The sequence below is a fragment of the Myripristis murdjan genome, chromosome 3 (assembly GCF_902150065.1).
Source record: "Myripristis murdjan chromosome 3, fMyrMur1.1, whole genome shotgun sequence".
Classification (NCBI taxonomy): Eukaryota; Metazoa; Chordata; class Actinopteri; order Holocentriformes; family Holocentridae; genus Myripristis; species Myripristis murdjan.
The window spans coordinates 7039679-7056057 of NC_043982.1; the positions used below are offsets into that span (position 1 = coordinate 7039679).

The 16379-nt window shown below is 40.8% G+C and overlaps 2 protein-coding genes across 5 annotated transcripts in view; one reads left to right on the forward strand and one right to left on the reverse strand.

The window, feature by feature from the left end:
* Positions 1-8396, reverse strand: part of usp10 (ubiquitin specific peptidase 10) — a 32223-nt gene extending 23827 nt beyond the window's left edge. For all 4 annotated transcript variants that reach the window (XM_030079224.1, XM_030079218.1, XM_030079209.1 and 1 more), the window contains exon 1: positions 8151-8396. In XM_030079224.1, the coding sequence (XP_029935084.1) occupies positions 8151-8171 (21 nt within the window). In that variant the 5' untranslated portion in view covers positions 8172-8396. The remainder of the gene's footprint in view (positions 1-8150) is intronic.
* Positions 8397-10001: 1605 nt separating this feature from the next.
* On the forward strand, positions 10002-15526 carry marveld3 (MARVEL domain containing 3). Its single transcript, XM_030079252.1, has 4 exons — positions 10002-10128; positions 10431-10682; positions 10873-10970; positions 14631-15526. Exons 2-4 carry the CDS (start codon positions 10441-10443, stop codon positions 15239-15241), a joined length of 951 nt encoding a protein of 316 aa, XP_029935112.1. The 5' UTR covers positions 10002-10128; positions 10431-10440; the 3' UTR covers positions 15242-15526.
* Positions 15527-16379: the final 853 nt, after the last annotated feature.

Sequence of the window (16379 nt, forward strand, 5' to 3'; positions counted from 1 at the left end):
ATGAACTCCTTCAAGTGTTTTTTCTTTACTCACTAGGATGTGGTCTGGATTTAAACAAACTGATGCTAAAGAGAAGGTGCTTGGCAAACAGCACTGAGATTAGCTGCAGTGTAATAAAGTTCACCTGCAAATCTGTTTCATTTATTATGGAGTCTCTTGAATCATCAATCAAAATCAAAAAATGCAAACTAACTATAAAAGTTTTAACTCAAGCTTAGGTGAGTATATCATCTACTGTTAACATGGTTTAATTCTAATATTGTGATAAATTGCATGTAATACATTTCATTAACTGTAAAATTATACTTATCTGGTGTCGATTTTAGCTATTTATTAATACATTCTTACTCTAAAAATAGGTAAAAAAGAAAGAAAGAATAAAGACATGCATATGCCAATCCTTAATGAGAGGTCCAACAGAATCCAAAAGTCTGCACACCCATCTGCTTCCAAGGATATATAAATTCATTCATTTAAAATAGCCTGGCGTGTGACACATCACTTATATATGGGTGTTAATAAACTGACAAACCTTGGGAACACATAACCTTAAGCCAACTCTGATACCAACATGTATTATCTGTACAGCATTAGTATTACAACAGGAGGTCTTACAGCAGGAAATGATTCAGCAATTTCAATATCCATCTGAGTGGTTCGTCACCAGACCACACATCAACCCCAGTTTGAGCGTCTCTCCACCTACCCAACATTTTTCAAGCAGTAAGTCTAGTTTAGATTTTCTTGGGAGAATATGAGCTTCATTTGTAAGTTGTTTAAGTAATATGTACTGCACATAACTAAACATCTAACGTGTTATGCAGTTCTCTCTCAGGATTTATTCAATTTTTTCTAGTGCCCAGTGTAATAACTTTTGGGGGAGAAAAAAAAAAAACAGTACATTCATTGTTCGCTCACAACAGTTTACTACAGTACAACTGAAAAGTATTTCTGCATCACATCCAATTTTTCTATTCTTGGCTAAGCAAGCAAGAACAACTTAAAAAAATCACTTCACAAAACACTGTTAAGTAATCAAAATAATGCCATGTTAACATCTTTTACAGAATGTCACTGTCAAACAGCCTATATTATTGTTTATGATGTCAACATCACCAGTAATATCAAAGTGATGATCAAAGCTATACAAAAGAGCCAAATATCTGTATTTCTGTTTGTTAGTGTCGGCTAGAGAACATGAACAACACAGGTGTCAACATCACCTCACAGCTCAGCTGGATGAGCCACACCTATAGACACTGTGGACCCCAGCTGGCAAATGTGCATTTCAAAATATTCAGCTTGTTGAGCTTGTTCACCGTGTTTAACATACAACAAACCAACTTCTTAAGTCAGTTGCCAGCTGCGGCTCTGCCACCTGCTGGCCCTGCCATAATGTAATAATAGTCTGGTAAGTTGTCTTTCACACTAAAATCACTGGATGCCTTCAGTGTTTGTTGCCAGCTGTGTGACATAAAGGTAGCTCTGTGAAGGCATGAACAGTCATCTCATGGGAGTCATTAAGATCCAATGATATGGTCCTATATGGGTGATGCATTAAAAAATGCTCCATGTGAAGTTTGAAGAGTATTGAGTTTAGGGCAATATGGCTTTGCATTCCAATTGTTTCAACAAGGCACAAAACTTTCACTATCTTGCAAATTTTACTATAATTACAAAGTGATTATCCAGATCACTTTATTGACCTGCTTCACTCACTGCTAAATAATTCAATCAAGGTTGCTGTTTTACCAAAAGAGGATGAAGCCAAATGCCTTCCATAGCATTCCTAATCATGACATCTAAACATGACTGAGCCTTTATGAGAGGTTCTGGAGAACGAGCATTTCCACCTCCTCGATCCCTCTAAGAACTGGAGGATCTTCTTCATGAAGAATGGTCCACCACTATTATTTCCCATGAGGGTTTCACCAATTTTGTCGATGGAATGTATCAGCTGATATTGGCCTTGTTGACTGCCACTGGCCTATCAGCCAAAAACATGAAATTCATTGATATTTATCCGTCCATTTTTGTCCAGGGCTCAAGACTAATTGTGCCTTGTCAACAAAAAAATATGTTTGGGATGGACCAAAATTCTTTTGCGGGACACCTCCAGAATAAAAGCGGATTTTTAGGGATTTATTATTGTTATGATTGTTAGGGATGTCACTTAGAAAACTAGTTCGACTGCACATCTACATCAGCTATAAGCAGTGTCCACTCCAGAGTAGTGACTAGAACTGAACATCTCTTCTCTTGCTGTCACTGGTGGTAATCACTGGCTGTCCCCTTAGTTGACTGATGCACGAGAGCCATGAAAAATAAAATGATTCTGAAATGTCCCAAGGTACTGACCATTCCCCCCATCAAGCAAAAAAAAACATTTTGCACTATTTAGAGAGAGTAAAGAGAGGCACTTTTGTAAATGAAAGTGACCCACAAACTGAACGCCAGCACCAGGAAACTGCATCTTCCAGATCCCAGCAGGCCTACGAGTCAGGACTGAACAGGGATGAGGATCAATATCCGAGTCTGAGTTGGAACATGGTCCCAATTTCTAAAGACTCCATCACTGAACTGCGTTCTGATCCACGTGGCTGATGACTCCACATTATCAGTAGCAACTGCATCCAGTTACATTAAGATGCATTCAAGCTCAATTCAGCGAAAATACACATCAGGCAAAGATATATTATTTGTTATCATGACGCGTTAAAATGCACTCTTACAAAATTTTGTTTTTGGAGAGAAACTAGAATTACATAGGCCACATTTGTTTGAAGATTAAATTTGTGGGAGTAGTTAGTTGTCTAATGGGCTAAAAATGCATCTGAAACAATTATTTTTCACAAAAAGAATCTGTCATGTGACATTACAGATTGTTTCATAAATTTGTATGATTGAGTTTGTACTCTTTCAAAGATAGTATAATAAAGCCCTAAAAGACTTTAAAAGAAATCAGTTTTAAAAATTTTGGTAATCGGCCAAATTGTTATTTTAAACCCAGTATCACCAGACCAGACTTTCACAATCGGTGCATCCCTATTTTCTATGCATGTTCTCCTGTGACCCTGAAGAAGGGCACTGCAGCCTAACACTTTGGTTTTAAATAACACAGCTTTGTCTGCTGTTCTCCAAGAATGGTTGAATTCATTTCACCCCATGTAATCTCTCACAGGTGTCAGGTGTTCCTGTTCTCAGAGAAAATCGGAACCTCGACTGGGACAATGTTGTAGCTGGACCAGACAATCAGTATTACTCTATTTTGTGCTATAAATACATATATCTTTAACCAGACTTATTCAAACCAAGATTTAAAAAATGCATGTAGAATGAGCCAGAACTGAAACGTTGACCTGTGTTAATCTAAGGTACACGTGCCCTATCATGCTAGTGCAATTCAGAATCAATGCCACACAATGGCACGGGAAGTTCAACAGCACATGACCAAAGGGCAAAAAGAGGCTCCTTCGAATGAGTCAGAGACCCTGACAAGCTAACCTAAGTGTGATCAGTAGTGGTTAATGTTTAGCCCTGTCTGAGACCGAACACATATGGTTTCACATTTGCACAGGCTACCCAGGCCACTGTACAGTCAAACCACTCCAAGGACAGCACCATTTCAAATGGAACGCTCAATGAAACTTGGTGAAGTCATACAATCAGCCCAACTCTATCACCTCAAAAACAGCTGGCAATCTCAGTTCTCACACAAATGCACGCAAGTTAATGAAAGAGATGATCGAATTGGCAATACTATTTTACAAATATGCTGCAATAAAGGGCAAGAGATTGGCAAAGACTGTTATGCTGAGCCCACAAGACCAGTTTTAGCTCATCAAGATTGTGAACTTCAACTGTTAAGGGGCTCTGTTATAATTGTATTACACTTTCTTTCTGTTGATGGCAGACAAAACACTTGGGCCTATTTTCCACATGGTGGAAACAACCTCAAGCCCCAATGAAGTGACCTCACATGACTTCTACTTCCTCAAATACATAATAAATTTAATGGTGACCTCATGCTTCATTTGAGGGCATAACTAAAAATTTTCAATCAATGAAAACTTCAAATTTTTCAACACTTGCTCTTCCACCTACTCCCTCAAATAAAAATGTGTTTCTCTCTTCAACAAATATCCCAGTGGTTTACACTTGTGAAAGAAAGCTCCCTGCATTATGTCCCTCACCAACATCCTCTTTCAACAGGAAAAGCAGAAAATAAAGGAAGTAAAAGTGCCAATTCATGGGGTCCACAATGATTATTATAGCAGTTCTGTTCAGAGAGTAAAATAGAGATGGACAGGACAGGTGGGAGAAAACAGGCTAACCCATAGGACCCTGGCTGGATTTGAGGCGAGGATGGTGTGGTCACACGATATGTGCCTCTTCCAACATGGCCACTGGCTTACCCCAGAGATGACTAAGGGTGCTTTCAGACCTGTCCCGTTTGGAGCCGTTGTTCCGAAACAGGGAGCGTTTCCCCCTAAAGATCGGTTCGTTTGGACATATGTGAACACAGCAATCGCGCTTGGATGTGGGACAAAACAAGCGGGCCGAGATCGCCTAGAAGAGGTGGTCTCGGCTCGATTCCATTCGAACCCTGGAGCGGTTCGTTTGCAGTGAGAACAGAATCGACACAGCAACCGACACAACTCACTCATAACTGTGGATCAACCAGCGTCAGACCCCATCTTCGTCGGCACGTCTTCTTCTCAGTAGATGCAGTATGATATTATTTTCCCTGCACAGTCTTGATTCCCGGTAGAACGGGATGTTTTCCTCCGTTACAGAACACCGGTACATTCAGTAGCGGTTTTAGGCATGGGCGAAGCGGGCATTTTTTTCACGTCATGTGGGGGGGCGGCACAAGCTCGAAAAAAAAGAAAAAAAAATCATCCGCGCCGCTCACCTGTCAGATCCGGCAGACCTGACCAGGTGGGTAAGATCGGAAGAGGAAACTTCTTTTTTCGGGGTAATTTCTGACCAATGAGAGAACAGTTGGTTCGCGCATGGCATTTGTTTACAGCTTTGAACCGCTACAGACGGTTGCCCTGTGAACACAAACGCCCCAAACGAAAAACGAAACAACTGGATCGGTTTAGCCCCTGAATCGGAACAAAGCAAACGAGCCACATGTCTGAAAGCACCCTAACTCTGTTCTGTTCTAAACCTCCTTCAAAGTATTCAATGAAATGAATCGCAAGGCAAAGGAGGAACTAGCTATGCATCCCAATATTGATTCATAATAAAAATTGAAAAACACACACACAACTACTCTGCTGAAAAGTGCATTAAAAAGGTAGACTTGCTCACTTAACATAATGCAGGGAAAAAACTTTTTTTGGACACTGCTTTAATCTGCCTCACTAATTCCTACTTGCGTCACAAAAATGATAACTGGCATAGCTGTTATATGAGCCCTAACTACGTATCCTTAGGAAGGCACAGTTTTGCAAACCATGTACTTCTGAACTACAAATAAATTAAAAATTCCATGGGCCTGCTTTCCATCTTTCCTATTTAAATACTAGCTACTACTAAGGTGGAGAAAATAACAGGAATTTGACTGTCACATACTGAGTGATGAATAACACTGACTCCTTCAGGACCATCAAATATGGGAATCTTCCGGGCATTTATGGTTCTGGTTCTTTAATCTTATCACCATAGCTAAACCATAGTTGTAAAACCATTTGCATGGTCAAACAAAATGTTACAACCAAAATGCAAGACAATTCAGGTTGTGTTTTTTTCCCCCATAGTAACTACTAATGATGACAAAAAATATCAATAATAATAATAATTTAAATTCTCTGAAACACCATGGTAAAATTAGGTTATATTTGGTGGTATTTCTCACCACATTCTTAATGACATTTGGCAAAATTTGATAATTTTGAAATGAGATCATACTGATGGCTAATCTGTCTTTGATGAGGTCTAAATTGTCGTCTTCACCACAAGGGGAAACCACTAGGAAAGACACTGAATGAAATGCAATGCTGCCGAGCAGACCCGTCCCAGTTCGTGACGGCCTGCGTTGCCTGTGGGCAGTTGCAGTTTTTGGAGCAGTACAAGTGAGCTGTGGTGGCAGACTCTGCAGGCTATACCACACCACAGGCACCTGTGGTATTGCTGGAGCAGCATTTTGTTGCAGGACCATAAACTGGCATTTACATGTAACGAGTTTGCATGACAAAATTTGATTGACTGATTGAACTGACACATTTTACATAAAAAGACCAACACCATCACTGATCTTTCACATCACAATACTACAAATATCAATATGGTAATTAGGTCTAGTATCTACATAAGTTGCATAAAATCTCCAAATTCATTGATATTAGTCTGCATCACTGTGTCACATGGTAAAAAGGTCAACACATGTTGGCAAATATTATAGAAGCCTTACCATTCTGAAAGGAAAAACTCTATTCAGTCAACCACTCAAACAATCACATGGGTCTAAGTATGATAAACAGGTAGATAATTTATTGATTATGGGGGAAAGTTATGTTTCTGTGTTCCAGATTTGCACTAACAGCATCAGATCTTTAAACCAAAATTGCAACAGAAGCCTTTTCACTCCAAGCAGAGTTAAGTTATCCAAGTAGCTATAACTATATCAAAGTTGAGCAGCATGCCTTTGGAGAATCAGTATATTATTGACATAACGGTCATTGATGTAACAAGTCATTTGATAATGTGGTCTTCTTTAACAGTGAAACATGTGAGCATGAAAAGATAACGACAGTGTTTGACAAGTTGAGGATGGTTTCCCTCTTTAGTGCTCCAGATGGGACTTTGTTGGCCAAATAAACCAGTGGAAACACTCCCCAACTTGAGGAGGCGATGTAACAGCATGCAGAGGCTCACCTCCACGAGGTTTTCCCTGACAATGGTCGCTACAGTAATTCTGCTCTCCTTTTTTTATTCGTCACCCTGCGCTCAAACCCGCTGCGAGCCCGTATCCTTGCAGCATGTGACCAGGCTCTCCCACAAACTACACACATAACTTAATTCAAGTATAACGTGTCTGTGATTAAACCTGATCCGGCAATATCACTTTATTAAACCTCTGCAAACTTCTGAGCTTGCATGTCTCTGCATGCATGGACCTCAAAATGGGCCTGATCCACATGATGGCCAACTTCCTTAGAAATAACAGCCAACTTGCTAGCTGGCTAAGTTGGCTCAGTGAGCTCAGGCGCTGCAGAGAGCCTGGTGCTAGCACAGCTGACTCGCACACACAGCAGCTCTCAAGAAACCGTCCTGTGAATTGTTTGGAGATCAGATACATACCCCCTTACCCACCAAGGCCAACACTGTCGCATTTTTATTTAGCTAACTGGCTAACGTTATCTGACTGGCTGCTAACTGGTAGCCACACCACCTGTCCAAAGCTGCTAGCTCGGTGGCTACATGCTAGGATAACAGGATCAGATTAATACATCCTAGCAAAGAGTTACTTAAATTTCTAACCACGATGAAATTCAAAATAGTTAACCAATCCGATGCAGTGTCCCTTCACTATCCACACTAGCGTCCATTTGCACTTGGGTACAGCATTACCAGTTATGAAAATGTGCATTTAGACAAGGCCTGTCGCAGCACTGAGCAGGTGGGCCATGCTCACACACGCAGCAGATATCTGGACCAACTCACATTACTCAGGGGGAAATCTAATGACACTCGCAGGATCTCATACCAAAGTGCCTCTTTCTTTAAATAAAGACCGCATGTACTCAATCTGTCTCCATGCAGCTGTTATTTCCTAATTAACTGCAGCATATACTAATGTTACCCCCTGGCTAATTTGTATGGCTGAACTTAGGGCCTGTTGCCATGCTGGTGGTGTTTCAATGGGGAAATAGGCTTTCGCTGCTTAGGGCAGCATTAGCAAGCACTTTTCAGTACATTTTCAATGACACGACTAACCTGATGTTTGAGACACAAAATGCGCACCTCGTCAAAATGCCGCTACCTTTCGCACCATTACACGTCAAAATACTATACAAATGGGCAGCAGTTGGAAGTACACACATACACACGTATACAAATAAAAAAAATAAATAAATATTTATGTGTCTACAGCGTGCAGAGTTCTTTAGCAGGCTAACGTTAGCCTGCTAGCTAACTACCTGGTTGCTGTACGAAGCCATGCTCCCGGTGAGATTTTCTCTCCTCCACTGACAAGATGAAAACTCTCCCGGGAAGGTGTTGTAGGTTTGTAATAACAATTACAAAACACGTCCTACTTCGACATCGTTGTCATTTTCCCAACAATGTCCTGACAGTCGTGTTTTTAGGTCCCGTATAATGCATCAGCACATCATGCTGCTTCCCTTGCCGTCACCGCCATTTCTGTCTAGCATCTTCCTCGCTTGCTAGCCAGCGCGCGGTAGGTTGTGGTGGAGGCGTGAGTCCAAAGAATAACCGCGACTTCCGCCGAGGGTTGCCCCCAGACTTCAAAATAAAAGTCTTCATCCCTTTCCTCAGAGAAGCCTCGTTTAAATGTAGGATTCTGTCCACACGTCGTGGTTATGTTCCGGTCTGCCACTATCAGTGTTAAAATGCATGACTTTGAAAACCATACATCTTGAAATCAGATGTGGATTTCATTAGGAGGAGACTCAGATGATGTTGATGTCAAATTAGATACAATTAAAGTGTTGTATCTCGAGATTCTGTGAGATACAATATGGATGTAACCTCCACAGACCATATTTTTCCTTAACCTGGGACTTGTCAGAACCCATGAAGCTCAGGAGCTGCCTTTTATTTCCTTTTCCACTGCATCCAGGCTTAATATTTTTTGTAGTTTTACTTATTTGTTCTCCAGACTTTGGTTGTGCACTGAATGCCCTGCTCTCCCAGATACAGTGATTTTTTTTTTTTTTTTTTTTTTTTTTTTTAAACACTTTTCCAACCACTGCTCCAATATTTCATTGTAGGTTTAAATTATAGGTCAGTGTTTATAAGAGCTGAATTGAACACTATAAAGTCAATTAAAAGCCAAGTCAGCTGCATCAAAACAGTTGTGAAGCATCGGGGCATTTAAATGACCTATTTTAACCCCACTTGTTGTCAGCCTCTGATACTTTTGTTTTTCTCCCTTCTTTCCTGGTAGTGCTTTGACATTATTAGTATGTTGTTTGTTAAACGGTGCATAGGAGTCATTCAGAGTAGTCACTCAAATACTGTTCAGGGCCTGCACCTGTTTGTGCAACTTGCAGTTTATATTGTTTTGCTGTTTTGTGGTGCAGTTTGGTTTTCGCTGGCCTTGTCACTTCCCAAGCTGGGACTAAATCAGGTTCCAGGATTTTAACATGTAACCATGTCCTTGCAAGTGGAAATTATTTCAGAATCCATAAAATAGCCTTCACAGCACAACACGCCTCAGTATTCTCCTGCGCTGGAAAAGGGCCACTAATCGCAACAATAGGGATAAGAGAAACTACAAGTACCACACCAGGACAGAGCGATAGTGTTTTACAACCAGCACGTTAAATGACATTTATTTTGAAAGGTGCACTAAACTCGGCAGTAAAACCGGAAACAAAATGGTATACCATTGTCGGGAACTTCACAATAAAGCATGATCTCGTGTGTTTACGTCCGGGTTGGAGGATGAATCGCGAATTTGGTTTCTCAAAGTTGAGCCCCGCATGAACCACACAGTCACACTTACTTTTTTTTTTTTTTTTTTTTTTTTGCATTTTTTATTTGTAACTATTCGCCTTATGTTTTAGCTATTTCAATCATACTGAGAAGCACCTTTAAAATATTCGCAACCAGTGAGATCAAAATGAGCTTTTTTGTAAATGCTGGTCTGCACTAGTTTTCGATTCAGCCGTCCAATAAAAGCAGAATGCGACGATACTTGCACGATCGCAACAAAAAATTTTTTTAAATAATTTATAATCTTGAAAAATGATTTTCACTCTAGTTTTCCCAGATATAGTAAAAAGCGACGCCAGGAGTGGGTGTGGCACAGGTCAGGTACATGGGAGGAGGAGTCTTGGGGAACCTGAATCCAAACACAGGAAGCTCGAAAATGGTGTTTTTCGCCGAGTAAAATAAAACAAACAAATCCTTTTTTGTGAGCAGAAGCTAAAGGTAGGCAATGATAAAGTCATATGTTATACTCTGTTGGAAGTTTCCTACCCCAAAAAATGCCTGGAAAAAGTCTAGGATCTAAATGAGGCCAACATGGGAATCAAAAGAGAGAAAATGAAAACCTGAATAACTTCCTACCTATGAGGGGGGGAAATGATGTTTTAGATCATTCACCCAACCCAGGTTTTATCCTTTGAATTATTCATCATGTCAACACAGTGATTGCTGTGTTGACATGATGTGGAGATGCAAGATAACTACACACATTGGTTATGGGATTGATGTGCATGATCTGTTTGTAGGTACAGGAAGATGCCAGAGAGGGGTGGACATGAGAGGACTGACAGGTATGCAGAGCACAAGAGCAGAGAGAGGGACACTTCACACACTGCACACCGCCACCCGATGGATAGTGGCAGGGACAGAGAGGAGAGGAGCACTGCTGGTGACAGGAGAGGAAAACAAAAAGACTTCTCCAGCAGACAGAGGGACATGACAAGCCCCTCTCACAGGGACGCACCTGCTTACAGAGATCATCAAGGGCCCTCGAGACTGTAAGACACCATATACTTTCTATACATCAGCTCCAACACTTACTGTCATGCACAGGTATTATGGCATCAACCCTCTGTGGCACATGTATGCCGGTTAATTACCTCTGTTTTTGTGTAAAATGATGTGTGTATGTTTTGCATAGGAGCAAATTTTCTGCATCTCACAGCAGAAATTATATTGTGCTTGTAGGTCCAGAGAGACATCAGTGTATCCCTCTGAGCTGGAGTATTATGAGCAGCAGCACAGACAAGCCCTTTACAACCTCAAATACATCTTAACAAGTAGAGGCAAGTCATTTTTATGTTATTTTGTCACTGTCAGGTTAACGGGAAGTTTGGAACACGATGTGCAGGCTCTGAAGTGCTGAAAAAATGGCCCTAACAGTTGAGATTACAGTATCGCTCTATGGTTTTGCCTTTAGGAAGCATTTGGGCAAAGTTAATTACCTGCCAGGAGTTTGCAGGTTTGCAGGGTTATGCTGTTTTCTCACCTTTCCACATCACGACATCGTCATTTATCTCCAGTCATATTCATCGATGCAGTGTATTGTGTGTGCCAGGGTTAAGTATTACTCAGTGCTTTTTGGTAGTTGACCAACAAAGTTCCATCAGTGCTACCAAGTGTTAGGAAATGTAAAGGCAAAAACAATTTGTTCGAGAGATAAATGTATCATGCTGTTTTGATGCTTTTCTCTCAGGTAATTGCAATCATTAAAAATTTTAAGAATCACATTCATTAGGAATAATACACTGATACTGTAGGGGATGAAAAAAAACACAAAGAAGTTGCGAGAGACTTTCTATTCAGTAGACCTACAATAGACATGCTGTATATACACTACTCACAAAAAGTTAGGGATATTTGGCTTTTGGGTGAAATTTACGGAAAATGTAAAAAGTTCACGCTGCAGTGATATTATATCATGAAAGTAGGGCATTTAAGTAGAAGCATGCACTGGTGATTTCCTCATCTCAAACAATTTCTTGAAACAAAAGCCAACAACAGTGGTGGATATACCACAACAAAAAATGTCAGTGTCTCAATTACTTGTCATGTGCCCTTGAGCATCAATTACAGCTTGACAACGACGTCTCATGCTGTTCACAAGTCGACTTATTGTCTGCTGAGGCATGGCATCCCACTCTTCTTGAAGGGCGGCCCTCAGGACATTGAGGTTCTGGGGTACAGAGCTCCGAGCCTCTACACGGTGACTCAGCTGATCCCATAGATTTTCTATGGGATTCAGGTCTGGAGAAAGTGCAGGCCACTCCATTTGAGGTACCCCAGTCTCCAGCAGCCGTTCCCTAATGATGCGACCTCGATGAGCTGGAGCATTGTCGTCCATGAAGATGAAATTAGGCCTGTGTTGTTCATGCAGGGGCACAATGACTGGATTAATGATGTTATTCAGGTAGTATGGGCTTGTCACAAAGTGTAGGGCAGTTCTGTACTGACTAGACACACCTGCCCACACAGTAACACCACCACCACCAAAGGCTCGTCTGGTGACAACAGTGGCTGATGCATAGTGCTCTCCTTGACGTCTCCAACATCGTTGGCGGCCATCATTTCTGCTCAACATGAATCGGCTTTCATCAGAGAACAGCACTGAGGCCCACTGGTCCCTCGTCCAGCGTAAATGCTGCCTGGCCCATGCAAGACAATGACACCTGTGCCTGGTGGTGTGGTCAGGTACCCTTGCAGGTCGTCTAGCACACAGACCATGATGATGTAAACAGTTTCGAATGGTCTGACGTGACACTGGGGTGCCTCTCACCTCCCTTAAACGTGCCTGGAGTTGAGTGGCATTCATCATTCGGTTCCGCAGGGCACTGTTCATAATGAAGCGGTCATCAATGTGGGATGTGGCCAAAGGACGTCCACTTCTATGCCTTTCTGTGACTCTTCCAGTCTCTCTGTATCTCTGTTGCAACCTGCTGATGACACTCTGTGACACTCTAAGCTCAGTGGCCACTTCTGTCTGAGGACATCCTGTTTGAAGCCTCGCAATGGCGAGGTGCTGCTGATCAATTGTTAGGTGTCGTCTTGGTCTCATGATGTCAAAATGTGAACAGCATGATGAGGAGGACTGTTTAAATACCAATTCTAATTGAACCAGGAAATTTATTGGTCGATTCATGGATCAAACACCTGTTGTGAATTTTGCCGTTAAGCTCCTTGTTAGAGAACAGCAACTTGTGCAAAAAGTACTGAAACACTGAACAGTTGGACATGTGCATTCAAAAGTTTACAGAAGGTCACATTAAGTTCACCTGTAAAGGTTATAATGCATTTTAGGTTCATCCTGAAATTTCACCCGAAAGCCGAATATCCCTAACTTTTTGTGAGTAGTGTAGATGCACGTCTCTGTGTATTTATTCCTGGTACAACTCATAAAACACTTGCACAGTGGGCATTTTGGCTCAGAAAGGCTCCTCCACTGCCGAAAGGGAAGATTCAGTAACACTGTTTCAGAAAAACAAAAAACAGAGTGATGCAGTGCACTGCCACTGCTGCCTGCTCGCGCTCATAAACCTGACAGCAGTGTAAAAGATGCGCTGACATCAGCAGTGCTCACTTATCTTTCGACTATTGTTGCCTTCAAGTACCATTGGAAATATGAGTTAAGTGCACATGAATGACCCAGCAACTTAGTATATATGTCTGGAAAAGTGGTACTTCACTATGATATGAGTGATGTTTATGAGTCAGTTATACTGTTGATTATTTCTTTCCTTTAAGAAACAATACCTGATGGTGTGAAGAGTGTTTTATTTATTATTTTGTGATGTTGTTTGACATATATTGGTTATAAGTGGTGTTATGTTTCTATTTTCACACTGAGTTTTTACATTTCACATGTTTTTGTTTTCATTAAATTAATGAAGAAACGTTTTAGAAAAAGTTATATGCCCAGTGTGTGTCTTCTCCTCTCTTTTTGCTGCTGCAATACAAAGAAGCTGTTTGATTTATGGAATAAAATAACAACCGTCAAAAACCTGCTTCCATTGCAGGGTCATTTTATCATTATAAAGACAGCAACAGGTCATTTTTATGAATTCCAATCCAATTCCAAGTAACATCAAAGTGTTAAGAAGAGCTCAGTCCTGGAGAACTATAGCTCCTCCCACAGTTGATCCACTTGCTTTGGCCTTGGCAGAGGTGACAGACGGGAGGGAAACAGTTTTATGTGTTTCAGTGATGAGCTCATTATGAGCTCATATGAGAGCAGGGACTTTGCCCTAAACTTAAGCATTGGTGGGTGTGAAGTACAAGGAGTCATCAGCAACAAGAATAGCAGCCAGTTCAGTTGTAAAAGTGAGTCTCATTGTTAGCCAGTGAAAACGTTAACCGGGCATCCTGTAATCTAAGTTTATGCTTATTCCTTTAGTTGCTACCTTCAAGAGGGCACAGCCTCAAACCAGTGAATTGGCCCTAAGTGTTTTAACACAGGGGTTTTCAAACTTTTCATGTTCTGGAGCCCCAAGTTGAATTTCATTAAGCCACAAACCCTCATTTTAAGTCATTTTACCCCAGGGACCCTGATATGAAAAGATATTTTGTGCTGAACATTAATGTTAAAATTCTCACACACTTTTGTTTCCGTATTATAACTAGTTCTAGTGAAATAAATTATTGTGAAATTCAGTTATTCACCTATTTTGCTGAAGACCCCATAGAGACCTCTCATAGACCCCTGGACTCCACTTTGACTAATCACTCTATTTAAAGGGATAGTTTGTCAATTTTGAAAAATGTGATACTGTTTCACTCCCCTCTGGAGTGGATTAAGGTGGTTAATTTTTATAATGTTAGCTGGGGGGAAGTCCCGCTCAATGACAGGAGGCAGAGGTTTTTTTTTTTCACTGTTCTGCTTCACTGCTTTGTACCATTTTTAATTTTTTTCTTTACAAATTCATCACTTCTGTGTTGATCCTCTGTCCCAGGTCTCTGCCAGGTTATGGAGGTCTTTGTCAATCTGCTAATAGTCATCTGTGCAGGGGTGACCTACAGCAACTCCGGGGGCTACCGTGACCTAGCCAGCCTTGGAGGACTCTACCATTATTATTATGGTGGAGCGCAAGCCTTCACCGGGGCCGATGCAGACAGGGTGAAGGAGCTGGACCAACTTTTTCACCAGCTCAAGCGGCCTCCGTACATCTTCACCATGGCTTGCGCCGGTGTCCTGATGGCCTACGCCTGTGCGATGCTGGTCCTGGGGGTTTTCAGAGTGCCTTACCGCTGGCCCCCTGTGCTGCTGGGGGAGGCTCTGCTTAACCTCCTGATCGGCCTGGGCTACATCCCCGCTCTGGCCTTCTACTTCATCAAGCTGAAGGAAACCTACGACAGTGCCATCTGCAAGGAGAGGGAGCAGCTCTACAAGAGTAAAGCATACCAGGGCTTCGAGTGCCAGTATCACGGGGCAGATATTGCAGGAGGCCTCTTCGGGGTCCTGGGAGTCTTTGTTTTCCTCTTGGGTGCAGTGTTGGCTTTCAGAGCTTTCAGGTCAGTGCGGGAGTTAAAGAAGCAGAGGACAAGAGAGGACGGCAACTTGTAAAAGCCCTTTTTCTTCTCGCCTCATTTGAACAAAAGAGGGGATTGAGTTGAAATGTGTCTGCTGAACAAAAAGCATGGACTTTTTATTCCCTCATATTTGTTACTGTACATCAACTCATCTTAAATGTGAATCCTCTTTTTGTCCATTTTAAGAAATACACTTTATTAATGTTTTTATTAATGATTTGTATTTCTCTTTATATTTTTACCACTTTTATAATTAGCACAATGGTGTAGGATCTTTTATACTTGTTACGTTTAGTCATAATAAACTACTGAAGAGCTATATGCATACTTTACTTTTTTCCAATTTGCATGGTAATGAAGAAGTAGAAAACCTAAGACACACATATTTGAAGAGAATAAAAGCAGAAATTTGCAAACAAAGTTGTGACACATTATTTAGACTTCCAATGTGGTTGTCCATTTTATTTTTCTAAAACATTTTGAAAAAGTTAGTGGCCACCTTGTTTGTACAGCACAGTACAGGACAGTAATTTTTCCATATGGATTTTAACAGGCCTTGTTTAATTCTCGGAGTAAATATTAGTTTTCTCCCAGAGAGGATCCATCCCATCTTAGAGGGATTTTCAAACTTTTTCCTGTTCCGGCCTTTTATTGAGCCACAGACCTCCGTCTTCAATGATTTTGCCTCAGAGACCCTGATAAGAAAAATATTATTGTTTCTTTGAAACATTAAATTATTTAGATGCCAGTCTTGAACACTGATTCAAAAAGGTGAGATTAACATCATGTTAAAATAATCACTCGTACTTTTCTTGCACCATGACAATTTAATTTCCAGTGGCATTGTTTATAGAGTAAATTTAATTTTTTTTTAAAGCTGATCTGGTTTATTCTGTCACGTCAAATCAGATGTGAGCAGATTCTCTTGATTTCTTACAAAAACATGATTTAGCAAATTAGAGAAATAAATAAATAAATAAATAAATAAAATGACTGGAACATTAGTAAAAACATAGCAAAAAATGAATATTACCAGAATGTTTTAAAAAAGTAAAAAAATTACCAATTACAAAAATTACCTGAAAATTTGAGGATTTTTTTTTTTAAATACAATAAAACTATTATTAAAAGGTCAAATCAGTGATGCTGGATTGACGTCAGATCTCCTGCAT